The 27,775-nt window shown below is 47.3% G+C and overlaps 1 protein-coding gene across 14 annotated transcripts in view; it reads left to right on the top strand.

Annotated features, from left to right (window-relative positions):
* The window catches only part of LOC119389290 (serine/arginine repetitive matrix protein 2), a 351,568-nt gene that overhangs the window by 176,083 nt on the left and 147,710 nt on the right, over positions 1–27,775 (top strand). For 13 of the 14 annotated variants that reach the window (XM_037656491.2, XM_037656493.2, XM_037656492.2 and 10 more), the window contains 2 exons: positions 4,696–4,792; positions 21,527–21,786. In XM_037656491.2, the coding sequence (XP_037512419.1) occupies positions 4,696–4,792; positions 21,527–21,786 (357 nt within the window). The remainder of the gene's footprint in view (positions 1–4,695; positions 4,793–21,526; positions 21,787–27,775) is intronic. The other variant, XM_049414382.1, reaches the window with a different exon arrangement.

Raw genomic sequence — 27,775 nt, forward strand, 5'->3', positions numbered from 1 at the left:
GCTGGAACAGCTTGCTTTTATGTGAATATTCGTGGTCGGTGTCCATTTTAACACCATAGGCTTGAAATAACAAAAAAGAAAGACAGGTGACAGTGGCATCATGCTTGTGAAAAGCAGGGTGGCAGTAAAAGTGAACGCTCATGCCTAGCCGCTTCGCGTACGTACTGCACTGTGGCACGGAGCAGAAAAGTACCACGCCACCGATAACTTTTACTGCACTTTTCCGGATTGTGTAGTTTCTAGGGGTCCACACAGAAGAAGTGAGAGCAAAACAACGCTGTTGAAAACATGGTTAAAAACAACAATTCAACCGTCCGCTTCCCTTCACCAGAGCTAGGCGAGGTCACGTGATCCAACCCTGCACGTCACAGTGATTGCAGCACCCGTGTCTACCAGTGATGGCCCTTGCGCCCAATACTCGTGAGGCTTCTGGAGAAGAAAAAGACGCCACCACTTCCGGGTAGCTATTCTCAATGCGTTCATCTAAAGGAGATGTCCACAGTCCATTTCGGCAGCGCACATTCAGTTACTTGAAGAAGCGGTGAGCCGTGATGTCGCCTCGCTCTTGACCACGTCGCCGCACCGAACCTGCCAGCACATTCCAAGCGTAAAAAGAGAGCGGACGAAATGCACAGAAACTGGAACTTTTCAAGTCTGAATTTGCATATGAATGTGTCCCAGATGCAGGGCCATACCCAGGAATTTTTTTCGAGGGGTGTTTGTGTGTAGAACGGCTAACTTTGGCAACTGGTGGTCGCTGTGAAGGCGTGCAAGTATGGGGGGTGTGAGAACCCCCTCAACCATCCCTTAGTTACGGCCCTGCCCAGATGTTTGAGAATGATGCAAGGAATATGTACCGACCTTCACAGGTGCATTAGACGGGCCACTGCATTAAACCTAAATCGATGGCTAACACTGTCAAAAGTCCATACACGGCCTCCGACATGTGCACCCAAAATCGGATATCTGAGGTCTGCATTCGTTGCCTTGAAGTGCATTCCGTCCCCATCATTTGTGTCGAGAGTGTTTGAAAGCTTCGTGATCTCATGATGCTGCAGAACGAGAACCCGAAACGGGCCGCGCTGCTCGTCGAGCTCCCGCCATTCAGTGGCGGCTGAAATGGACAGTTCATTACATGGACACATTGAGAAGAGCTCCCCTGGCGAAGGGATGTATTGTACGTCCAGATTCCCCATTCGGAATTAAAGAAAAGACTAACGGCGGCGAGCCACAATTATGCCGCGGCGGCGCCGCCGCACAGGTCTATCTAGTACGTAGCAACAAAGATTACTTTTTTTTTTGTCACTTTACATTCACTCAATAGAATTTGATAATTTTTCTCTAAAATAGAATCGTCTGAATAATTTATTTCAGCAATAAAAAATTACACATTTTTGGACTGCATTTTGCGCAAAAAATTTGACCCTCAAAGGTTTAATATATGTGCCATAGAGTGTGATGCCTTGCAACAGCAGTCCGAAGTTGATAAAAGATCAAAGTAACTGTAGCAGCGGCCAGGCATTTCTGCCTGCTCACAGGGTGTATTGACAGTATGGATGAAGGCTGTCCTGATGTTGAAGAGAGCCGATCCTTTGGCCTTTGGGCAAGCACATTTCACCTGCTGGGAAGGCCTCCACGAGAATGTAACCGCGCATCCGAGATTTCTTTGCACATTTTTCTCTTAAAAATTTTGCGAATATAAGAGCGGCAGTCTTTAGTTTAACAATGAGTTCACCTGTGTCTGTACCATCAGTAATGTTTAAAACATCGTGGATATGTCAGTATGACAAAGTATTGCCTATGAGATGAGTAATCTTTGTGTTGACCAAGACAGTCTTGTCAAACTTGGTGAGCAGCGTCAAGTTGAGCAAGCTCTATCATAAAAGTGAACATTTCTGCAAGATATGAGCAAGGACAGTGCCTGAGTTTTTTTTTTCTAGGTGTGTGAAGCACACATCTTTATAAAACCAATGGATCCCAAGAGTGAAAGCATAGGAAACATTATTTGTTGTTTTTAAAAACTAGTTTAATGATTATGACTTTATCGAAAGGAATTGAAGGGGATGAAGCAAGCCTGTAGCCGGGGGGGGGGGGGGGGGGCTCCCCCCCTGAAATTTTTATGATACATGGTGTTTTACCGAAAATAAATAATGAAAATAGGCGTTTTTCTCAAATAGTCAAGGCTTTCAGCAAGTGCCCCCCCCCCCCCGAAAAAAATTCCTGGCTACGGGCCTGGGATGAAGCCTTTCTGTTGGTGGGATCCGACTTGCTTTGTCCAAAACAGTGTGCTGTAAGAAGTATGGCTCAACAAGAATCTTCCATCTTTGCTGATCATACAGTTTAAAGGGGTACTGACACGATTATTTTCAGTTATTGTTTTTTTTGCATCAAATGATAGGTCAAGCGCTCAAGAGCCTCGAAAAAGTAGTGCTAAGCGCAAGTGCGCCCGGAAAAAGTAATTACAGTATGTTTTTAAAAGCTAGTTTCGGTTCCTACTGTACCCTGACGTCACAACACGGTATGAGCTTCTCGTCACGTGTTCGCACAATATATAGTGACGTTTCCACGGCCGCTCCGCACCGTGGCTCCGTTGGTGACGCACAAGCGGCCATCTTGGAAGTTTTGGTACCTAACATCATCACAACTAGCCAGACTGCTGCGTGAAGTCACCAGAATTTGTACTGTAGCTTGACGTCAAGCTAGTGTCGATGTCAGTAGGTGCGTCATGGAAAAATTGGCTTTAATATCAAATTAAAATATCAGCATTTGCTGAGCTTCACACTTGCTCAGAGCAGTGTCTGCATACAGGAGATAGGTATGGCCGAGTAAACTCGCCTTCGAAAAAAGGTGTCAGTACCCCTTTAAGGCAGGACCCCAATCACAAAACAGTTGCAAGGAAGCTGGTCGAAAAGGAGCACACTGATAGATATCCTGTCAAGTCAAAGTCAGTACTGCTTACATAAGTTTAGACCATTACTTTGCCAGAATTGCTGTCCGTGAGGTAATTTTTTTCACGAAACATGTCAACCCTTGTCTATTGTGCATACTTTTAATGAATTTGTCGCATGCTGTTTGAAATGTGTATCAACTCTTGGTCATGTGGGATTCCTTTCTTTTCGAAATAAAAATATCTCATATCCCATGGAAATGCGGCTTCAAGTTAATATAAAGTGCAGCACAAGATTTGGAAAAATGTGCCTCTTTTGGGGATGTCACACAGAAGGTGCAACAATCCCCAGCTACTCTTCCCACTTGGCCATATTTTACTTGACCGTAATTGGCCTCCTGTGCTGCGCTATTGCATGATGTATCAGTTGATGAGGGCAAGTGCTTTGCTGCTTCTCTGGCACACCACTGCATGCGTTTTCGTTCTCTATTTTGTGTGTTCTTTGGCCTTGGTTTGTGCTTGCTGGGCCTTTGCTAGATTTGGCACACAACACATGATCATTGTATCAAACCCACCAAAGCTTGGTCAACCTGTAGGAAAGCAGTTGTGCTTATTTTATTCAGCCATAAATCAAGTACAGAGCTGTCATTGCCTTACATTTGTATTTCTTGTAAATTAAGAAGGAATTGGCAATACATCCGTGCAACTAGTTGGTACAACATACTTGACAAGGAAAAAAATTCTTTAGGGCCAGATAGGGCCGAGTTGTCTGTCTTTCTTCGAGCATTCTGTGCCACCTAGAAAGGTTTTCCTTGTGAAGGCACAGTCCCCCAGAATGTTCAAAATGTTAAACGCTGCTAAAACCCTGTTGTGTGCATGCATTACTAATATGAGAACGGTAGGCTATTCTGGTCTCGAGACATATTTATGTAGCTGTTCAGCCAAGCCCAGTCAAGTGGAGAGCAAGTGTGGTGCTTTTCTCGGGGCTTCTTAAAGGATGCCATTGGGTTGACACAGTAGTGGCTTCGATGTCGGGCTGATGACAACGTTAATTATTGGTTTATCTTGCAGTGACTCGTTGCCGTTCACTGTGGCCTGCAGTGGGGCATTATGTAACATGCTGACTGGGTGCAACAATGTCATACGGTGTATTTACTAGACGCAAAGAAATGCCTTCTCACCAACCTACCATCTTTTTTAAATCAGTGCCTTTTTTCTTTGGCATAATGGATGATTAATGCAGTTTAGTTGTTGCAGTCTTGTGACACCGTGCACGACTGACCGGCAAAGTGGGTTGGCCCGAAAATGTACAACCAGTAGCTAAGGGCTAGTGACGAAAAAGGCGTACAAATTAATTGAAAGTAATGTATTTTTCTGCCTAATCATGCTGAAGTGTTGCGGATATGTTGTAGCTTGTGATTTTCTTGGTAACAACCACTCGTGGAGTGGCAGGCTGCGAAAGAGGTTGGCTGATCCTGGCCGAGGTGGTTGAAACATGCTCAGAGCGTCATTGGAAGTATGCTTAGCGATTCCTTGTGTTGTTACAGTCGTGTCGCTCAGCCCAGCAGCGATGTGTCTTGGTCACGTGTGTGAGTCACCTTCCCTCCCTTCTTTTGTAATTGCAGGTTTTGTTTGAAGCAGAGGGTATGTGTGACTTCTTGCTTTGCACACACACACACACACACACACACCTTGTTGTGCACTTAAAGCATGCCATTACTAGCTCCCGATAAGTGTGGCTGCACGAGCAGTGACCAGCTCCTGCCTCATTTCTTTCCTTGGGTACAAGCCAGTCTTCTTCGTTGCAGCCCAGAGCGAAGTAGGCAAGACCAAAAGAAGAAGTCGAAAAGAATGCACCACAAATCGGTTGGCAGCAAGCCCCGCAAGTCTCGCAAGGACGGAAAGGTGAGCAGTCGGCACTGCTTCGTCCTCGTAACGATGGTGGCTTCATCCGTTCACCCACCAAATGCTGCCCGTGCATACGTGCCTAGCTTAGCCAACCTTGAATCGTTGCTTCTTTCTACCTTCTGGCATTCAGGATGACCACCAGGTAACCGCACACTACTCTTTATGCTGGCCAGGCCTCACAGATTGTGTGCATGTTGGTGCTGTTTTTTCTCCTCTGATTAAACTGTGCCTTCTGTCTTGGTCGCTTACCCGTAGGAGGCTGCTGAGCCAGCGTAAGTACTCGCCCACAGTTATCTCTGTCTCGGGAGTGGCTTGCAGCACTGCCCGAGGCCTCGTTGGTGCCGGTAGCGATGCGAGCAAGCTAGCTGAGAGTGCCACTCTGAGGTAGCTTGTAGTGCTGAAGCATCAACCTAGTGCCTCAACAGGGCTGCAAGGAACTGCTGAGGTCGAGTATAGCGTGCCACATTTCTTAGCTGTTGACAAACAGGCTGCCAGGTGTGCCATATTTGAGTCTTTGAAAACACGGGCTTGCGCAAGTGTTATCCTAGTGCACTGCAGCATATTCATTGGCCATCCTGGATCGCTGCTCGTACTTGTGGCACTGTTGCTGCTGTCAAGCATGCACTCACTATTATTCACCCATCTCGGTTATTTACAGGATGGAAAATGTCCCAGTGTGGTGCATGCTCCAAAATCTCTCAAAGTTTGCTCATTAATCAGTTTGTCGCTTGGAAGCCAATAACTTCTCTTCACTGTGAGCATGCATTTCGAGCAAGTTTTACCACCATTACAGAGCTGGCACAATTTTCGCACAACATTTATTGCAGAAAGGGAAAATAGACAACCACCCATTTGTAGCACGAAGCCACAAGGAAATCCATACGGATTTCTCAAATAAAAGCCTCTTAGTTGCCGAAAAATTCGTCCTCGTCCGGGGATCGGACCCGGGACCAACGCCTTTCCGGGGTGGTCGCTCTACCAATTGAGCTAACCAGGAAGCTAGCAATTGGCAGCGCGAGGGTGAATTCATCGACAACTCGAAGCAACTGGACACATATTGCAATATGTGTCCAGTTGCTTCGAGGATTTCCTTGTGGCTTCGTGCTACAAAAGGGTGGTTGTCTATTTTCCCTTTCTTAACCCTTCCGCCACATTGCGGGGATTCCGCAGAACTGATTTGCGAAATATTTCTTGCAGTAGCAATTGTAGTAGACTCTCTTAAAGGGAACCACTGCCTCTGATAAGATTGGTTCCTTACTTGAATTCGGCACCCCTGCTTGTCTCTTGGCAAAGGAGCTCCTGTTACACATTTTCCTGGTCCCTTCAGGTTCCATATAAGTCTGGCAGCACATGAAGAACAACCATGTGTCAACACTGAACTACCACTGTTGATGTTGCAGTTGCTCTAAGAGCAAAACTTCTCATTTAGAGAAACTCACTGTGTTACTTTGGTCCTCAAGAGTTCAGTACAGCAGAATCTCGATGATACGAATATCATTGGCTCACGAAAGATATTCGTATCAGCCGAAACCTGGCATGCCAAATTACTGTGCAGTGATGCGATAGCTGTGCCAATCAGCTAATATCTCAGAATTTGCGCCAAGACATTGTTCTGGTGGCCTTTTGGACGATAGAAGAGAGGGCGTGCTTGTAAACCAGAAATAATTTACCACTAATTTTGAGTGGCCAATAAAAGCACACTGGTGACTGCTATGTAGCTGGACTGGTTGCCAGACGAATTCTGCCAAAACAATTCAGACTGGTCCATACTACTAGGCCATACTGCACAGCTACATTTTTATTAAGTTCAGTAACACAGCTTTTACCTGTTGTGGACCAAGCTAGAGAAATGTAACACTTGGAAGTTTTTGGACAGCGGTTTTCTGTTTGATTCCATCAATTACTGTCGGCAGCTGTACATGTGTGTGTGCTCAGTGATGCCACCGCTGCGCCAAACAGTGCCCAAGTGCCCTGACTGCTACATCCTGCTACATTTCCTAAAAATTTGGCGAGTCTGCACCCAAGGGTGTGCTCTGGCTTTCAGAAACTAAACTAACTACTTGAGGTTCACCCATTGAAAGTGACATTGCGATGCAGCTGCGTACGACGCAATCTGAGCCAAGCCAAGCCGAACTGGGCCAAGCGTCGCTGTTGCGATACTATAGCGATACAGTCAGCATCCGATTTTCCGGACTACCTAGGGACTGCGAAATCGTACGAAAAATCGGGCTGTCCAAAAAAAAAAAAAATTCATGCTTTTTTACTTCGCTCAAGCAGTCAAACCACCACAGCCACGTCTGAAATAGCTTCAATGCCTTTCAGTACGCTTATCAGGCATTTTGGTGCACGCGCAGGCTCTAGTGAATACAGTAATACCTCGTTAACTCGAAGTAGTAAAAACCAGAAAAAATTTCGAGATAAGCAGATTTTCGAGATAAGCAAAGTTGGGCAAATTCCATTGAGAAGTTCAGTTCTATCTAGAAACGTTATCCCTACTGACCAGTTTCTTAACAGGAGTGCCTAACTGGCTCTTTGTAAAGGTTTTGAAGAAAAATAATGACATACCAGCGCTATTAACCAGCTGTGTTTTTCGGCACTGCCTTTTTATTTAGTGCAGAGAGACCGACTAAGGCTGGTCTGCCTCTCAGTAACACTTGCACCTAGCAAAGCTTTCTCGAGTTGCTTAAAGGCCAACTCCGGCGATTTTTTGGCCATGTCGAAGTAATGGTGCTTTTATGTTCCTGAGACGCTCCTGTTACGGGTCCGATAGCAGAAATACTCGGCAAATTGGAGAATAATTTTAAATAAGCAAAAAAGCGCAACACCGAAACCGAAACCCAACCAAATGTACTGTCTACGTATGACGTAGACGTTGTTACGAACGAACCGGAAGTCGTGCAAGGCATGCCGGTCACGCCGGCGCGGAGTATGAAAACTGTGACAGTTGGGACGACCAGCGAAGCGCCGGCCAAACCAACGCTGTCTGTCGCCTTGTGCACAGCAGACGCTCGCTGTAGCGGCCGAAGCGCCGAAGTTAGCGGTGCCCTCGGCTGCGTCACTTCCGCCGCCTTCCAAACACTGACGTCACAGACGCAATGTTGCCAATAATTGTGGGAAGCCAAGAGGGCGTTTGCAGACAATTTTTAAAATTCATTTGCAAACAGTCTGCGCATGTCTCAAGCCTGTCATCATCATCATCAGCCTGTCTACGCCCACTGCAGGACAAAGGCCTCTCCCATGTTCCGCCAATCAACCCGGTCCTGTGCTTTCTGCTGCCCCGATATGCCTACAAACTTCTTAATCTCATCTACCCACCTAATTTTCTGTCTCCCCCTCACGCGTTTGCCATCTCTTGGAATCCACTCAGTTACCCTTAATGACCACCGGTTATCCTGCCGACGTGCTACGTGCCCGGCCCATATCCATTTCTTCAACTATGATGTCCCTAACCCCCTTTGTTCCCTGACCCACTCTGCTCTCTTCCTGTCTCTTAAGGTTACACCTATCATTTTCCTTTCCATCGCTCGCTGCGTCGTCCTCAATTTAAGTTGAACCCTCTTTGTAAGTCTCCAGGTTTCTGCTCCGTAGGTAAGTACCGGTAAGATGCAGCTGTTATATACCTTTCTCTTGAGGGATAGTGGTAGATTACCATTCATGATTTGATAATGCTTGCCGAATGAGCTCCAACCCATCCTTATTCTTCTAGTTATTTCACTCTCATGGTTCACTCTCAAGCCTGTAATTTGGCATAAATGACGGAAACGTGCAAAGGAACGTACCCAGCGAATTTCATTGAGATCCATCGACCTCGAAAAATCGCCGGAGTTGGCCTTTAACACATCGCATGATCGTCCGCGCCGCTGCACTCAAATTTATTTCGCATCAAGCGAAGCATGTTTCTTGTTTCGGCGGATGTCGTCATTCCTCGAGTAGCTGCGTCGACGCTGCCGTGATCACTGTGCGTGACGCCATGTTGTTTGGCTTGAGAAAATGGTCAAACCAGCCGATGTTGCAGGCTAGATCAGTTTAGCCCACCGCTAAGTCCAGAGAATCGGCCTTATCTGTCAATGTGACTGGAAGGGGCTCCTCTTGAACGATGCCACACATTCAGCGCCGTTTTGACGTCCGGAAACTTCGAGCCTCGAATCCGTTTCTTTGATTGGGGCTACCTTTCTTTGCAGCATCAGTGACTTGCTTTGCTTTGGTGGCGTTATCCTCACCACATCGCACGGCCGACGAAAAAATCCGCGCGACGTGCCTTGCGTAAATAAAATGCTGAAATCGCATCTCTGACGGTAAACAAAACGTGTACGACCCAAGCAGGGCCTGCATATGTGCACGTCTATTACGTCACATGACGTGACACAGGGTTGCTCGACAAAGATGGTATGCCGCTAGGTTCCGACTTTACTTTCGGGAACAGTGCCCACTTCGTCGTAAACGCGGCAGCCTCGCGCGAACCTTGTGAAACGTATGGCATTTTGCCGCTAGTATTTTGTGAAACGGCTCGGCGGCAAAGTTTTGGTTCCATTCTCAGTCGAGATTTCGAGATAACCGAAAGTGGGCACGGAAATACTTCGAGATAAAGGGCAATAAATACATTGCACCTATGGGAAATTGTTCGGTACCGCGGAAAACTTCGACTTAGCCGATTTTTCGAGATATGTGAGTTCGAGTTAACGAGGTATTACTGTACATTCGGCCGCGAACCCCGCTTAAAGGGACTGACGACCAATTTTTTGGGCACCTATTTTCTTTAGCGCAATGGAAAGCTATCTGGTCAGAGTGTCTAGCCACGGAATGGTAACACGGGAAACGCCGTGAAACATTTTTAATCAGAATTTTTCTATCTGTGGCGAATATGAAGTCTTAAACACACTTGACAACACATGCTGCGCCGCGGCTGGACATGGTCCACTGGCGGCCGCGAAGGCAGTGCCTCGTAAGCAGCACAGAACAGAGCGAGGATAGATAATTATATACATTCTCTAACTTTGAGGACCAGTTATGGCACGCATGACAGCATCAGAATACGTGACTACGTACAGCTATGTGACAGACTTCATAATCCAGCTTCAAGGCTCTTCCGCTAGGCTGCACGACCGACATACCGGTTTTTGTTACTTTTAAGCACGATTTGAAAATATAAATCCTACCCACAACGCGAAAAGGATGCTGGAATGTGTCACTATAATTCACGGTCTTTTCATTTCTACCAGGATCTCATCACACGTTCTGCCCAGTTGTCGGTCCCTTTAACTACGTGCGAACCGGCGCCGACGCGCAGCTACACTCTAACGCAGACGACACGCAACATTTGCTACCGCGTAAAGCCGATCGTTCCTAGTTGTGTGCAGCACATCGCCACTAAGCTGACGCCGTCACTGCCGGGGCACTTGCTGTACCGTACGCATGCGTTTGTCATGAAAGTGTTCGTGATGCCCACTGCGTTCCTGATCTCTCATGGGTATGGCGATAACGAGCTGCTTTCGTTCATGGAGGCAATGCGTCTGTGCGGCGCACTTAGCGGTCTCGCACAAAGAGGCAGCATGAACGGCGCCACAGCGCGTTTATGCTTGCAACTTGCTTGCTTGTGGCAAGCGTGCAGTATGCTTACAACTACGCTATGCCACATGTACTACCGAGCAGTTAGCTGAAGAGGCTTATCATAAAGGGATGTCAGTCATTAAGTCGTACTGGCATAGTTGCAGCATTGCCGCCATCACACCTCCGAGCGTTTCAGGGATCCATAAAGACATCACCGCACTGCGCCATGGTAGTGGCTAGAGGTGTGCACGGGCTCCGGGTAGCCCGAAAGCCCGAGCCCGACCCGGCCCGCGGGCCGGGCTCGGGCGGGCCGACGTATTCTCACCTCGGGCCCGGGCCGGGCTCGGGCTACTTGGAGTTTTATCGGGCCGGGCTCGGGCCCGGCGCGAAGCCCGACTCAAGCCCGAAATATAGAGAATGAGCGGGAATTGTTTTCCAGCACGCATACAGCGCCTTTTCCGCGACCGCCCTTTACCGCTTTTCCTTTCCATTCGCTACTTTAAACAAATGGGGAGCAGGTAAAACACTGCCTCTGTTGCACTCCGACAGAGAAGTAACACCACCTGAGCTAGTGACGGCGCCACGCGACTGTTCCGCGTTAGATTTAAGGCCAAATCCCATATGAGTGAAAATGCACGTGACAGCGACGAGCGACCCGACGTAGATCGCCTTCGTGCAAGCTGACGCTTGCATGGGCATACCCCATACACGTGACGGCTTTGGCGAGCAAACTCCATTATTGCTCGCATGAGGCCGTCTACTTGTATAGCAAAAGTGCCGCGAACAGTCTCTATTAGAGACTGTTCGTAGTGTGTCGTTTGATCATATTTGATATGCTCAATAAAATACCAAATTACCGGAAAACGATGTTTTGTTTTCGCAGCGAACTTTCAAAAAGCCGGGCCGGGCCGGGCCCGGGATTGTGTTTTCGCACGTCGGGCCGGGCCGGGCGGGCTCGCAGCGCTTTGCCGTCGGGCTCGGGCGGGCCTTCGACAAAGTCAGCGGGCCCGGGCTGGGCTCGGGCTCGGAAATACGGCCCGTGCACAGCTCTAGTAGTGGCGCCTTCGGTTTTCGGTCCGCTCTACCCCATAGCATAGAAGTGTTGCAACAAAGCTGACTTTCTGAGATTGCTACGACAGCAAACACATCGACTCGCAAAAGCACTGGTTCAAACCTACCAGATGGTGGCCAGAGCAAAGGCGGTGACTTAATGCTGTTGCAGGCCTGAGAAAATTGGACGCCAAAGAGTTTCTGCGTCCGAAATTGCAGAGGTTCTTATACATTGACGTCCACGCGAAAGGGATGGCGCGCTACTCAGGACGCTGTATGAAAAGTCTGGACAGTCCCGCAAAATCCGGGATGGTTGGTAACCCTAGCCGTGGGTGATATCTATAATTGTATGTTCCTCTATGTTTTTATGATGCTTGAAAAGCGCGCAGCACGTCGTGCTTTTATTGGTCGCCTGTCATGAATGCAGCACCTGTCTTAAAATTGCTTCTGGCTACACCTGCTCCGAAAGCCAGTTTTGCTGCTCCAATATGCATTTTTGCCTGCTGTAAAAGCTGCTCCAAATCAGCCTAAGCCAGTTGCATCACTGTGTTCTTGAATAAACCATTTCGTTATAGTTAGCTTGTCTTACAAATAATTTTAGCATTACTTCTTGTAATGTACTTCCATAAATGTTCATGCAGGGTTGTTCATTTTTAAGTCTCGCCACACAATCGCCAGACATTATCGACTGTTCCACGCACGGCAGCGGACTTGAGGGTTTTGCTTGGAAAGCATGGTGTCCCAGCATCCCGGTATCTTGGTTCTGTTTTTCGACCACAGCAACAGTTTGTGTTTGAGAACCCTTCGAAGTTAAGTACAAAGCCTCTCATTACTGCAAATGTCCTGGAGCACAAGTTAAATACAGTCTACTCTCGTTACAACGGACCATCATAATCCGGCAAAATGAGTCCGTTTTATCCGAAGTCCGTAATATCCAAACTTCGCGGGGGGGGGGGATTGCGTTACCGTGTGACGATCGCTCCGATTTCGCTCAGCAGCAGGCTAGTTCTGCTGGTGAACGCTGAGTGCATTCGCCAGCATGTTTACAAAAGACTTAATCACTAGCAACGGTTATTAACAAAATTGCAGCGCAGTGCCGTTACAGTAGATGCAGGGACGCCATGTGGCTCCTGCTCAGCAACGAAGCTTAGCCCGATAATAAAACGTTTCTAGTAGGCTTTTTCATACGCTCCTTTTGATCGGCTTCGAATAAATTCTTATTTGTGAGGACGGGAAGGCATATCTGCTGAAGTGGGGACGCCAATTGCCGGGAGCGCAGCCCCCCCCCCCCTTCCCCCTCCGTTCCAAGGATCGCCGGACGGCCCCAAGTTCATCTGAGAGTTCTGAACTGAGCAGCACCAAGGCACCTCTCGCATTAAAATTCTAATTTGACAGCAGAACTCACCTGCTCGGAGCACTGGAACGTCTTGCTTTCAAAACATAGGTCGCGATGTCTAACAACGTTACTGCAATGAGTGACGAACATCTAATACAAAACACAAACTTTTTATTTACAGTTACTTTGAAAAGAAATTAGTGATCAGCGATTGGCGAGCACCCTTAACGATGCTGTTATCACTTTGCGCCGCATTTCACTCAGCTGCAACACTTCAACACTGCGATGTCCGCCTGCTTCTCACCGTGAGCGACCGCGTTTACTATCTTGAGCTTGTCGGTCATCAATATTTGCTTCCGCTTTCTGGAGGCCATTACCTCAAAATTTGCGAACAGACAGAACAGTCAAGCACGGGAACACAACGACAAAATAGCGTCAACTAGCTACGTCCGTGCATAACCTAAGTCGCCAACGTGCTCTCAGACTGGCTTGGCTGGAGGCTTGGCTTGGCCGGAAGCCACCAATGTTGCCAGCTGCCATTTAAAATTACCGTGGCTTTAGCTCGCAGAGAGCGGCGTGGTGAAGTCTGTTATCAGCCCGCGTCAACATGGCAAAAGTCCGCTTTATGCGCCCAATTGCGACAAAAAGTGCCGGTAATTTCGTCCACTGTAGCCGATAGTCCGTTGTATCGCGGTCCGTTAAAACCGAACTTCGCTCCATTAATTTAATACACAGACCAAACTTAGGCTGAATAATGGTCCGTTGTATCCGAAAGTCCGTTGAATGCGGGTCCGTTATAACGAGCGTAGACTGTATCTGGCACCCTGTATTTTATTAACTGCTCATGAACCAGGATCCGAACCTCCTTGAAGCGCAGCAGCAAGCGCTTCTTCACCACACAGTGAAGGCCTACGTTGTTGCCAGAATAGTTTGGGACGGCAAAGAGGATGTATGGACACAGCTAGGGCTTTCAGTACTGTAGCTAAGGCATGACGGGAAGTCATACTCGTTGACAAATTTCAAGTGGATTCCGGGAAAGTGTTGGGTATCAGGAGGTCACGGGTTCACAGAAAAGCGAAACAATGAATTGGTTTAGATTGATAAATTGTACTCTGATGTGGTTGCATCACAGGTTTAATAACAGAGGACAAAATCAAGGTCACGCCACTTCTGCGATGTACGTTGGCGGGGAACAGAGAAAGAGGGAAATAGTAGAAGCTGTCGAAATTCACAACGCGGGGGACACATGTGTCAGCACTCCGTCCATCGCTTTCTCGCAAAAAGAATTGGACTATCTGTGTAACAAGGAACCACGTGCGAACTCGGCGGTACCGATAGGCGGCGGAGAATTTCTTTTCTTTTTCTTTGGGGGATAAACTTTGTCTGTGACGTTGCACCTGCGTGTGCGCAAAGAAATGCATTGTGCCCTTCATGTCGATTAAGAAATCAGTTGAAGTTTAGCGGTTGTCCTGTCTCTTTCTATGTCGTCCTTTGTGCATGTTCGCTAGCAATATTTAAGCATCACAGAGTTTCATTTTAAATTTTGCGCCAAAATCATTGCGCGTGACGTCGCGGATTTTAAAGTGTGATTTCATATTCTGGCTGCATTGGCTCCCCGAAATTTCCTGAAACTTGGTATTGAGTCAGTGGCCCCCGCAGAGAACAATCCTAACTACGTATAACCTAGTAGGCGCTGTCAAAATCAATGACGTAGTGTTGTTTGGTGTGGGAACTTGGCGCTCCCCTGGACCCCTTCCCTCGTTATTTCTTTGCGCAAAAACAGCCATACTTTGTGGCTTGTACGGGAACGAAAAATCATTCTTCTCTTTAGTGTCCTTTTAACTTCACCTTTTGGTGAATTCTGAGCAAACATCCATGTATTTGTGCATAAATCAAGTTTGTTAAACATATGGTACGACTGCTCCAGCTTAGAAACACTTATTTGCGGTTAAAAACTTTTGCTTGGTAACTGCTCCAAAACACTGTTAAGCTGCTCCAAAGTGAAGTTTTTGCCTGCTGCAAGAGCTGCATCGAAGTAGCTTCAGTCGATCACATCACTGAGTGTGCTACCAGTCTGCCTGGCATGCTATACTGGTGTAGGCTTTGATCTATTGTTTCTCAAGGCTGCAGCAATGTCATGGGCAGCTCTGAATAATGGCCAGTAGTTTTTAAACATCGTACTGGTACTTGAGGTTATACAGTGCATGCTTGCATGTGTAATTAAAGGGACACTAAAGGCAACTAACATTATATGTCAGAGTGAAAGGTCAGCATTTGAGAATGTCTAAAACGTCAATATCATCACTACTAATGAACAAATTAAGGTAAATGTAGGACACGACATGCGCCACCAGTGGGACGTTTTGGAATGAGCACGAGGACATCAAGAGTCTCGAGTACAATTGATCACTAGTACTCAAACTACTTCTAATAAAAAAGTAATACAGTGAAATCTCGGTATAACGGACTTCAGGGGACCGCGGAAAAATGTTCATTATTCTGAAATGTCGTTATAGTGAAAGCCCAAAAATTCACCATAACAATAGAATTTCAGTAATGCAAACGTCCTACCTTTGCAACGGTACGTCCTTGAACTCGTTTCTCACAACAATGCAGACGTGAACGTCAGACAAGGCACATTTATTTGAAATAGTCCGTGATCGTTTTTTGGCGGGTGCAGCACAAACTCTGCGTCACGAACGATTCTAGACCGTCCGCATTTTTATGCGCCGCTTCGGTCGCTGTTCCGCTTTTTTCTATGAATATGCGGAGTTTCCTCAAGTAGTCCAACGCATCTGTGGCCGACACGCACTCGTCGCGACCTTCAGGTGCTACCGTGACATCGTCGTCCGTGTCATCGCTGCAATCCTTTCAGGCCCAACTGCATGCACGCGAGTTTTGAGCGACGGCCGACAGGATTTGCTGTTGCGGAGGGCCATCCATCGCCGTCGCTTGTCGAGTCGCAGGTTTCTGGAAAGCCAGAAAACATCACTTGTCGCCCGGTGAGCATGACGATATCCGGCAACATGGCAGCATCTCTGACCCTCGCTTCGGTTGCAGTTTGCTCGTGATGCTTCCAATCGGCGCGTACTTCAAGGAATGCAGGTTATAGACTACCTTCTTTACAGCCCCATCGCACTCGCAGAGCGAGGCAGCGGCCGTATTTTGTCGTTAATTTTGATCGACGGTTCGTTTTGATGTTTCGGTGGTAGCTTGCTGCTTTGGTGGTAGCTTGCTGCAATGTCAACATCTTTGTCGTCTGAGGTAGCCCTTCTACCGGCGAAGCAACGATGTGAGGCGCTGCGGCTTTTCTTAAACGTTCTATGACAGCAAGAGGAATCGTTGTCGAGATGCGCCTCGTGGACTAACCCCAACATAACGCAGTTTGCAAAGTGCGACGTAGCGTAGGCAGGGTACGCTTCCGGGCGCCCCATGGGATCACTGTTGCGGTTAAACATAAGATTGCGAAAAAAGAAAGTCACGAAACGCTTTTATGGCATCCTTATCTCAAACAAGACAATAATAAATTTGGCATGTTGTCATTCATCTACTCTGTAATTCTTTTTCATAATTTGCCTGCGTGCACGCAATAGTTTTCAATCGAGCAAAACCGTGACACTTTGTCGCGAACATGTGGGTGCTCCCGTCGCGACAGCGCGACGGAGCCCGTTTGTCGCAGTCGCCTTCGCTTTGCTCGAAAGTCGCGTGCAATGCATGCGGTTGGGCCTTTACAAAACCTGATGCGTTGTCGCCTCCGCAACGGAGGGAAAAAAAAACGTTCTCTCCGCCTGCGTCTTTCTCCAATGACCGATACACTGAAATCTAAGAATCCTCGCATTTAGGGATATAAGTTCGTAGTACTGAGGTGTTGTTAAGATTACACGGGAATTAAATAACGATCGTTATTCTGAAATGTTGGTTATTCTGAAGTTCGTAGTGAAATATTTTTACATTGAAACTATAAGCAGTCGGCACGGGATCTCTTAAAAGTTCGTTAATTTGAAATGTTCGTTAATGTGGTGTTCTTTGTAACGAGGTTTGACTGTATTTGATGCATTACAAGATGTAATAAAATGCTGCTTGTACATGTCTCTTTGATTCATGGAAAAAAAGAACTTGGCATTACCATGACGAACAGCGCAGGTGGTTCAAAAGTTCCGTTTTTGCCGAGCTGCGCTACGCTCATGTGGTCTCATCTGAGTGGTAGTTTTCGCTTGCTTAGTTGCACCTCAAGGGTTGTTTCATTATTGCTTATTGCTGCGTGGTCTTTGCTGGCCAGCGAAACTTGCTCCAACTGCATTTGAGAGAAAAATGCCGTGTCCATGTAATGTTCGCTTCAGCAACGAAATCGACTGTCCAGTGGACGTCATTGAAGGAACTCCTACACTGGCAGTGTCTAAGCGCCACACTTTTAGGAATGAGGGATGAACAACAAAATCTAGTCGTGTGCTCACTTCATTTTCGGGCAGATGATGACAAAATCAACCATAACTTAAGCGAGCCGTGTAACTTGTCCTTCAAAGCACTGCTTCCTCGCAGCACTGTTTCATCGGTCTTGTCAGGGTGCTGTGTGCCCACGTAAGGGAAATGAAAGAATAAGGAAATGGTTTCAAGGTTTTAAAAAAGCAAAACTGTGTTAATAGGAAGGGCTACACATCATTGTCATGGCTGTTTTCGTGAACCGTCCCTCTCTGCAGCTCAAAGCCAAATGAGTCTTCAGGCGCCTTCTGCACGACTCCTTGGAGTGGATGAACATTGGTCCGATGTGTGTCACACAAGTGAAGGCTGCGAACACAGATTGCACGGGTCGATCGTGTTCCATTTGGTGGCACGGCGCACCAGCGGCATTAACAGATGTTCACCGAACGGTGCCAGCACAAATACACACACGTACATGGGGCAGCCGTATTTCCGCACTGACGGCCAGATCGCATGCAGTTTCCCGACTCTACACAGCAGTGTCTGAGTATCAAGTGCTTCCGTGGAAAACATTGCACTACACTTCAAGCAGCAGGAGCCAGCAAAAGAAGCATAACAGGAAGTACTCTTGCGTGCGTTTCTGACAGAGGCGTAATGTTAACAGATAATGGAAGGTGCTGGCATAGCACCCGCTCAAGGCGGCTTTGGGGAGTGCTTACGTCGCGAGTACTGGAGAGGCGGGCGATTTGAATTGAGCTAGCAGTATGCGGACCTCTAAAGCATGATTTTCTTTTAAACTAAGCATTTTCTTGGCATGAAACAAGCACTATGAGGTTTCTGGAATGGTATTTCAAAGCTCCATGGCGGAGTTGTATTTTGCCATAATGGGCCCTTAAACCACACAGAGGTCGTAATTTAGGTGTGGTGTTGCAGTTGTGCACGAGTCTACAACGAACACGTAGCCATAAGAATTTTTCGAAACGGTGTCATAATAGCGGAGTTACGCGTTTGATGGTGCAAAAGACGCCCTCCCTCGTTTCGCTTGTCTCGTCTCCCCTCCTGGCCGTGCGAGAAGAAAGAGCGGCAAGCGTGCGTGCCTGCGAACTGACAAACGGGTTTCGGATGATGAGCAGACCACATGTTGACGTCATGGCGAACGTTGAGGGGATCCGGAGAGGTGAGGGGATGGTTTCTTGGAATTGGTGGGACGCTTTGGCATTCTGAACTCAATGTGCGCGTTTACTTGAAATGTTAAAATATCATTCGAGGTGGTTTAGGGGCCCTTTAAGGGTCACAATATGCTGTGCCTCTTGACAGCCCCTTCCCAGTCTTACTAGGATGCTTTTCCACATGACACGTGTGTACTGCGACTAAAGTGGCTCGAGAAGTGTTCTACCCACAGTAGGCTGCCATGGGATGACCGCTGTCCTTCGTTACTATTGTTCTCTCTTCATTGTGGGGATGGGGAAGGTTTCGGGGAGATGGCCGTGCCTGTACATATGGAAGGATTGCTCTAGTCACTCGCGCGGGAAAATTGGGTGAAATGGCAGGTATGTGTCCCCCAACAATTGTACATGTCTTTGCGAGGCCTGGGTTCGTTTGCAAGTCCATCCACTTTTCGCAGGATGTCCAATCAAGAGATGTGGCTTGCTTTGATGAGGCAAGCAGGTCACGTCGGTGCCTTGCAAGAAAAGGCACGCAGGTGCACAAAGGCTCATTGGGGCCTCCAGATTCGCGTACGCCATCTCGGAGGTCGATGAGCGAAGCTGAGGACCAGCCAAAGCAGCAGCCCGATGCACGGGCTCGCGCTTGAGTTCCTTGTGCCCGTGCACGATTGCTACGACTTGTGTGGCTGCACGGGCAGCACCTGTTCGTATTTGCAGGGCAGCATAAGTTTGTGCCAAGCGTTGCTGGTGAAAATCGGCTCACAACCACCCCACCATGCCACGTAGTAGGCCTTGGCCGGGATCATGGAAAAATTCGTATCACTCCGAAATTCGTACAAGCCGTGATCGTATCACCAGGACTCCTTTAAGGCATTCTGTCTCGCTCCTCAAGCTTTTGTAGCCTGCCTTACATGTCATTATTATTGTATTGCATATGAAACTACCGTGTTTCTACGGGTGTTCTCGAAAAGTTCCAATGAAGGGATCATACTGCTGGCTTGCTACTTTACATTGTTAATGCTATAGACCAGAATTCAACAATTGGGCTTCTCTCGGCACTTGTTCCCCCTGCAGACCAATGTAATCGACTAATTGTGAACCTTAGTTTCAACTGGCTATTTTTAGTATCACAGCAAAGCATGCTTTTAACGGCTATGCTTAAGCGGACGTAATTTGTGACACATATTTTTAAAATTAAGCGTAAAAAATGTACTTTTGGTGTGCCAACATGGGCTGGCAACAAACTTGATTGCGCACTGATGTTTGCTGGTTCGAGTCGCACAAAGCTCAAATTGGTGGCTGGCAAAATTGGCAGCTAAGCCAATCACGAAGAGCGTGTTGTTGCCTTTTTGTGGCCTAGAAGAGAAACTTGGGCTAGTTGGTGATTCATCATTGTGAAGGAAAAAACAGCGCTACAAATGGACGAGGACTAAGGAAGAAAACACGACACAGGCGCTGACCACTTTTCAGAAGGCCCATGACCAACATGCTGTGTGGCTACCAGGGAGTTTGCCAGTGGCACTTGCGGCTCAACTTGTTCGTCCAGTGTGCTTGATTGATGCTGATGTTCAATGCCTCTACTCCCAGCCACTGGACAGCAGCATTGAAAAATGTGTGCCTGTCTTTAGAAAGAGCAGCTTTTTATGAGATGCGTTGTTTACATTGATAAATTCTTCAAAAGTTCTCTCGGAAATTATTTGACATATGTGGATTTGACTAGAACACATGTGGTCCACAGCCCACTTGGCTCGCTCGATGCAATGGTGGACGGTTTGAGCTTGGCATGGCCATTTATTGCAGCCCATGGTTTGGGCAAGCTGAGAAAATCCCAGTTTTAATTTTTATGTCGTCCACCTGGTGAATTAAAGTATTTACAGCAGCACAGGCGCTTCCCCTCCCAGCACTGCCAACACAGGGATGTGAGATCTAGGCACACATTATAGAACCCCACGTGGTCGAAATTTCCAAAGCCCTCCACTACAGCATGCCTCATAATGAGATGAGGGTTTTGGCACCAGCAGTTATAAACATAGTGATGACTTGCATTCATCAAGTGAACTCTTTAGATGTGTCAAAGCATGCTTAATGAGTAAGGTGACATTTACTGCACGTTATACCGTCGATAAAACTACTTGCCCCAAAAATTTGGGCAGTAGTGAAATCCTTTGATATCTCTCTCACTGCTTCACTTTTCAAGTGAAACCACACGATTTTTGGCAACCTTGGATGGTGCCTTTTCCTGGATAGTATGTTTCTTGCTGTGTTCTCTTTTTTAAGTAATGCGTGAACGACGTTCTACTATTTAGTTGGTTTCAATACTACTTGCTTTTCTGTTGAATATGCATACTCACACGCATACTGTGTCTGCTTGCGTCATTTGCAACGCTGGTCAAAAAAATACTTGCATATTTTGAACTTTCGGTCCGGCCCACAGTGCAAATGTGTAAGGCAGGCTTGGAATACTGTTGCAATGTTGCCTGCTTTCTCAGCGCACACAGAAAAAGTCAGACTGAAATTCCGTGTTGGTCTTTGACAATACAGTTGCATTAATACACAACCATTTTAAAAGGCTGTGAGAACGAAGCTGGGACCAGGCATGTGTTTGTCAAGGCTGTGGTCTGTCTATGCGGTAGCAACAGTTGTAGTTGTTTATTCACATCTCGGCAGATGTTCCAGACAGGACTTGTATCGGCATGTCACGGCAGTATGCACGCAAACTTTCACAGGGATATACAGTCATCCCTGCTGGAAAAAAAGAAGTCTGGTTTCAAAGGGAACCCCTCTGTAGCCATGCACTGGCTCACATACGTGGGTGTTACAAATAAGTGTGAACATGACATGCAGCGCATTGAGTGAATTTCATTGCTGTTTGGACAAGCATAGCGTGCAATGTTCTGTGAAGTCCACGAGCTCCAACATTATAAAAATAACATGCGAGCAGCCACTTGGATGTTTCCCATGACGTTTCAGTAGTAATGTATGGAATGTGACAATCATTGGACACTGGCACTATTGGTGGTTGTAACAGGGTCGTCCCTTTTGTTTGCAGCCTTGTGGGCACATCTCAGATAACCAAGAAACCTGCACCACAAGCCAACATTCCTTGGGCAATAATCTGGTGTAGGCCAACTCTTAGTAGTAATGTACTTGGCAGCCTGTTTGTCTGTCTAGCGCCTGCCTGATGTGTGTGTGTGTGATGGGGTGCTGCTGCAGCAGAAGCGGCACCGCACTGAGGAACGACGGCACAAGAAGCCACTGACCACTGGCGACAAGCACCGGCGGGGGGCACACAGCAGCGACAGCTCGGAAGCCAAGGTGGCCCACCGCTCTTCGAGCAGTGACTCGGCCGGCCACCGCAGGAGGCGCTCTGCCAAGAAGAAGCAGCAGCACAAGCCTCGCAGGGACACCAGCGAGGAGTCGTCCTCCGAGCAGTCATCTACGTCTTCTTCCCAGGAGGAGCCACAGAGAAAGAGGTGGGCCATTCTGCGTATCCACTTTATATATAAACACACACGGGGTGTGTTTATGTCTGTGCTGGGAGACATCTTAAGATGACTGGGCACAGCAATTACGACATTGATTAATGAAGATAACTCTTTAATTAGCAGACACAGGTGGTCGGCTCACAATTGCAGGCTACGCAATGCGCAGGCAAGTGCGCGTTTCCTTTATTCTTTAAGGATAATTCATGCTCCCGTGCTCGGTCGTTGACACATCGCCCAGTTTGGCCCACATACGTCTTCCCACACGACAGCGGTATCTCATATACAACGCCCGTCGTGCGTTGTATATGAGATACTTGCCTGCGCATTGCGTAGCCTGCAATTGTGAGCCTCTGCTTCGTGAGATCCAGATAATAGGCAGGAGCAGTGACACATTAGCGCGAGAGTTATTGGAGGCGTTCCATATTAAGAAGAGAGGCACGAGTTGTATCAGTGATACGTCTGTTTGTCTGTTCCAAAACGAGATGCAATTATTTGACATGAAAGTGTGATTTTTTTCCCCTTACTGGCACACGCATGCGCACATGGTTATTTGTTGTTGGCCTCACCTTTCGAATAAACAGTTGAAGTTTAGCGCTCGACCTTTCTGCTTTCCTCTACTCTTTTCCCGTGCTTTCTATCACAGTTTGCGCTAAAATGTACCCCATAGATTTCAACCAACTCGCCCAGCAACAAGTCTTACTGAAGAGAGCTTTGCTGCGTAGGGAGAGCCCAAGGAATTTCCTCGTTGTTTCGTAATTTGTGTGACTGACAGGTGTGAGAAATGTGTGCGAGGACACGAATGGTGTACGTGAGGGACGATACCGCAGACTTGCTGTGTACCGGGTTGTTGCTCCGGCTACAGAAGTACGAGCGGAAAGGTGCCGTTGTTTAGTTTGCCGAGGGACGGCAATGAGAGGCATGAATAGAAATGTGCAATACTGCGACAGGAAGCTGGCGGATTTACCTTCGATTCTGAACACATTAGGGTGTGCGAGAAACATTTTGATGCCACCGACATTATTCGAACGGACGACTTCATAGTGAATGGAAAAAATGTTTCTTTGCAACGCGAGAAGGCATAGTTGCGGGCAGGCGCTGTTTCTTTTGCTGCTTGCTAGTTTTTTAGAATAACAGCGAGCTGAGCTAGTTGGTAAGTATTCGTTCTAAAAAGACACGGCGTGCAAACACAGACTCAAGAAAGAAGTCACGACACCACAAACGCCACCACAAACGGCATATTTGGGGTCGTGACTTCTTTCTTGTGTCTGTGTTTGCATGCCCTGTCTTTTTAGAATAGTTTTTTAAGTTCTTTCCAGATTATTAAATGCTTCGCATTGTTTCCTTGTTTGCCGTTGTTAAAAAAAGCGTATTTTTTCTATTTTTATTGACTGAATGTCAACTAAGCTATTTTTCTTTTAATTTTTATGTTGTGCTTCAGAGTTTTCCTTGTTTTTTGTCTTAGCTTGCTCCCTCCATGTACTGGCCGTGCAGAGAGTTCCCCTACACTAGGAAATTGTCGCTCGTAGCTTTCTGTTTTCTGAGGTATTTTTCCAATAAAAGTTTTTCTATCTTTCTCTTTCAATCGTAGCATTCTTGCTTTGTTTACTGTAAATTAGTGTCTCGACGGTGTGATGTTCTCAAACATGTGCATTGAAATAAGCAATTATAGTGAAGTATGGACGCAAAGGGCGTTCGTGTTTCCTCACCATTGACACGCTTTTGGTTATTTTGCCCCGTGTTACGTTTTCCGCGTTCTGAATAACTCGAAAGCACAACAGAGCTCTGCTGGTGAACACATGTGCTTATTTTCTCGAGATTAGCGAAACGCAGTTTCGTTTCAGTTAATCAAGTCTCCCCTGTGCAGTCTTGATTAAGAAAATCATTGCATAATGCGGTGCAGACGTAGTCCATCTAAGCAGTCAAAGTAACGCACATTGTGATTTGTGAAGGTGCCACGAGCGCGAAGATTGGAGATACCTGAGTGCCTTTGCAACGCTGCCCAATGTAAAGTGCGACACACTTTCGCTCATGCAATGTCCACGTAACATGAAATTGTCAAAGTTACTCGTAGAAAATGGACAAACAGGGTTACAAACTCGTAGTTAAGGCTAGGTTAGGTCCTAGAGATCAGCTGGTGTTCATGCGGCACACGGACGTTATACCGTGTGAAAGCTTCGTCACTCCCGATTTCAAGCGTTGCCAAAGCTCTGTGAGGTAATCTGCAGTGGAGTGAAGTTAGCTTTTATAAACTGTAAACACAGGAATGTAGAGCTTTTCTTTTTTGTAATGCGGCCGTGTTAAACTCCCGCAGCATAGACGGCCTGATTGTAGATAGCGCAATCGGCGCTGGCTCAACTCCCGCTACAAGACTTTAGTTTGCGAGTTGGTGGGTTTTAAGGCTTGTGCAGTGTCGCAAGTCTAGGTAAATATCTCATGCCTGAATAAATATTGTCGTGCTCCACTGCCTGAGGTAAGGAACCTCGCTGGAATAACATATACAGCGAATATTGCTGCGTCGACATGACTGTATCTATCGCAGCCTGGAAATTAATTTAAAAAACGCCAAAGTCAGTTTTTTTACATGCGTATGCGACTAACACATCGTATGTTAGGGGAAGTATGAGTGGTAGTTGAAATATTCCGGTTTGGGTGCAGGTTAAACGATTGCCTCAAACCGGCACAGCATTCAGCCGAGCGCAGCGCGCGCGCATGAATGCCCCCGCGTTGACCGCGGCAACCCTAGCGGCCGCCTCTGTCCCTGTATGAAACTGCGGGCGGAGTTTCGTGACCAGAAAAGCATTGAAGGACTCTGCTAATACATAAGAAAGGAGACATAAAAGACTATAGGCCCATCACCTTACTTTCAGTGATCTTTTCGCATTTACACCAAAATATTTACAAACGTAATTTAAAAAAAGGATAAGAGAAACATTTGACTTAGGCAGCCTAGAGAACAAGCCGGCTTCAGGAAAGGCTACTCTATGATGGATCACATTCACGGGATAAATCAAGTAATGGAGAAAGCTGCTGAATGCAACAAACCCCTTTATTTAGCCTTCACAGACTGCGAAAAGGCATTCGACTCAGTAGAGATATCTGCAGTCTTGAAAGCACTAAGTCGACAAGGAGTGCCTAAATCCTGTGTCAATACCTTAGCCAACATCTACAAAGACTCCACAGCTACCTTAATTATCCACAAGGAAAGCTATAAAATTGCGATCAACAAGGGGGTCTGATGAAGAGGTACAGTGTTCCCGGCATTGTTCACCGTGTGCTTGGAGGAATATTTGAGTGGGAAGAAACAGGAATCCGGGTTAACGGAGAATGGCCTACGATTTGCAGGTGACATAGTGCTCTTCAGTAGCGATAGCAAAAAATGATTGAGGAATTAAACCGAGAAAGTATTAAAGTAGGCCTGAAAATGAATGTGACAAAGACAGAGATAATGTTAAATAACCTGGCAAAACAGAAAGAGTTTAAGGGGGCCAGGGTGCGTACAGGTCCTTGAAATCCTTGAAAACCCTTGAATTTGAAAAATGCATTTTCAAGGCCCTTGAAAGCCCATGAAAACCCTTGAATTTCCTGAGTAATGCGCTCTCACGTGGACATCGCAACCACCTCAATGTAGTGGATCGGCGTCAACCTGACAAAATCCATATTTCAGAAACTGTAATTCACTGCGAGCACTGATGGTTCCATTTTGCAGAACCGCGTCAAAGAGCGAACGAAAGAAGCGAGCTGGCTCCTTGCCAGTGCTGCTTTTCTTGCCCTCTCGGTCTGCCTTGTCCCACTTTCCCTCTTGAGGTGTAGCTACAGTGGAGCAACTTTGCCACTCATGTTTAGTGCCTTTGTCAGTGTGGCGAGTGCGAAATGGCGATCCCGCCACTAGCGCTCCTCGCGCATGACTTCAAGTGCGTACCTCGTAAACATTTATTTCTCTTTATATAAGTTAATAACGTTACGCTGAAGGCTTAGAATATGTCTGGTGAACTTCACCAAGCTTATACTGGAGAAATGTCAACCGCTGTTGTAAGAGTTCATTCTGTGTTTTGAGGCCTTTTTTTTTAGGGGCGAAGCTCCTTATAGCGAGACCTGGTCGGTTGTCGATCGTCGATCCATCCGGCGTACCCCGTAGTGTTCCCTTATCGTACAATAGAGGGTGCTGTCCCATAGAGATGCATGCAAACTGCAGTTGGGTGACGATATACTAGATGGCGCTGTACGCATTCTGTGTCGTCATCTCCATTTCTCGTCTCGTTTTCGAGAGCGCGCTGTCCCATAGGCATGCGTACAATATGGCAGTTGGGTGAAGGTACGCTAGATGGCGTTGGCGGTGCAGCTGCTCTCCGATTGGCTGCTGTGCGGGGATCTCTCATTCCCCGGATCGTCGCCGTACGAGTGCGCTTGCCGGATCGTGCTGCTTGGCGGGCCATGGACGACGAAGAGCACCAGGTGCGGAAGGCCGCTGCGGCTCGTGCTCGTCGGCAGGATCCCCAGGTGCGAGCTCGAGAGGCCGCCGCGAAGTGAGCACGGCGCCAGGCGGACCTCGAGGCGGTGCGCGCCCACGAAGCCGCCGCCAAGCGCGCGTGGCGTCAGGCAGATCCCGAGACGGTGCGCGCCAAGGAGGCCTCTGCGAAACGTGCGCAGCGAGAAGTGGACCCGGGACTGCGAGAGCGGGAAGCGGCTGCGAAACGTGCACAGCGAGGTTACTGCTGGGTGAAACCACTGAAGATTTCACGGTGTAACTATGATTGCTTCAGAAGCTTCGCCCCAAACTCTTCATCATTCACCCCATGGATATGCTGTGATTTTTTAGGAGCTTGCTCGCCAAGCTTCTTATGCTCGCGCCTTGTCCTCACCTGCGTGACCGTCGGCGGCACACACCACGCTCGGCGCAACTGCGCTCTCTCCGGTGATTTCAAGAATGTTCACTAGATGGCGCTAACTGTTCACTAGATCACTAACTAAGTGAACACTCTTCGTTGCCGCTCCGCAGCATGAGCGGCAGCAGCGCGTCTCGTTCAGCAGGGTCTCGTTCTGGCAGACATGATGCCTTCAGGTAGTATGCAAGGGATTATTGGTCAGCTGCCTGCTTGTATATAGATCACGTGCTACGTGAAGCCAACAGGCAGAACAAAGGGTGTTCCACACTCGCCGCCATGGCTGCGACTGGCGCTGACTGACACTCCTAAGTTTCAATCCACAGATATACCCTATAAAGTGGACGGGGAGATTACCGCCGCCGTAGCTCAGTGGTAGAGCATCGAACGCGTTATTCGAAGGTCGCAGGTTCGGTCCCGGCCGGCGGCAAGTTATCTTTTCGTCCACTTTACTTTCTTCACATTTATATTCTAATTACTACAAATAACACCCCCTATACTTTGCTTGGCATTGCTGTCTGTTAGTTCTCATTAATATTGTGTCTAATAAAGAAAAACGAGCCCTTAAAAGTAATCTTCTTTCCTTCTGTGTACAGTTAGGCGGTTCGTCTTAAGTGGGGTCTTTTTGCATTGAGTCTATGGGAAACCAAACAAACAGTCCTGTGTTGTTCAGCATAAGCGAGAATTCGTCTTAACCGAGTTCGTCTTAACAGGAATTTACTGTATGTTCATTAATGTGTGTTATAGTAACCAATCCTAATTAAGTTCTAATTAAATATCCTTGGTAGAACCTCATTGATACGTTTCCGAAAAAAACACAGAAAGTAAACGTACGATCCGAATCGAGCAAAAATTGAGGCTGACAAGCACATATTGAGGTGCAAGGCCAAAAACATTTATTTTTCAAAAAAACATAGAGGGACTCTTCAATTTTCGAACTCCGGGCATCTCGCTGGCCGCCAGAGGTCAGACAGCTTGTTCCCGTCCTGACCGGAATAACGTCGTGGTCACTTGTATTGAAATCCCGAGACAACCCGAATATTGCAAAATCGAACTCTGGGACAACCAGCGTAAACGTAAAGAAACGCTACTGCCGT

The sequence above is a fragment of the Rhipicephalus sanguineus genome, chromosome 4 (assembly GCF_013339695.2).
Source record: "Rhipicephalus sanguineus isolate Rsan-2018 chromosome 4, BIME_Rsan_1.4, whole genome shotgun sequence".
NCBI classification, from domain to species: domain Eukaryota; kingdom Metazoa; phylum Arthropoda; class Arachnida; order Ixodida; family Ixodidae; genus Rhipicephalus; species Rhipicephalus sanguineus.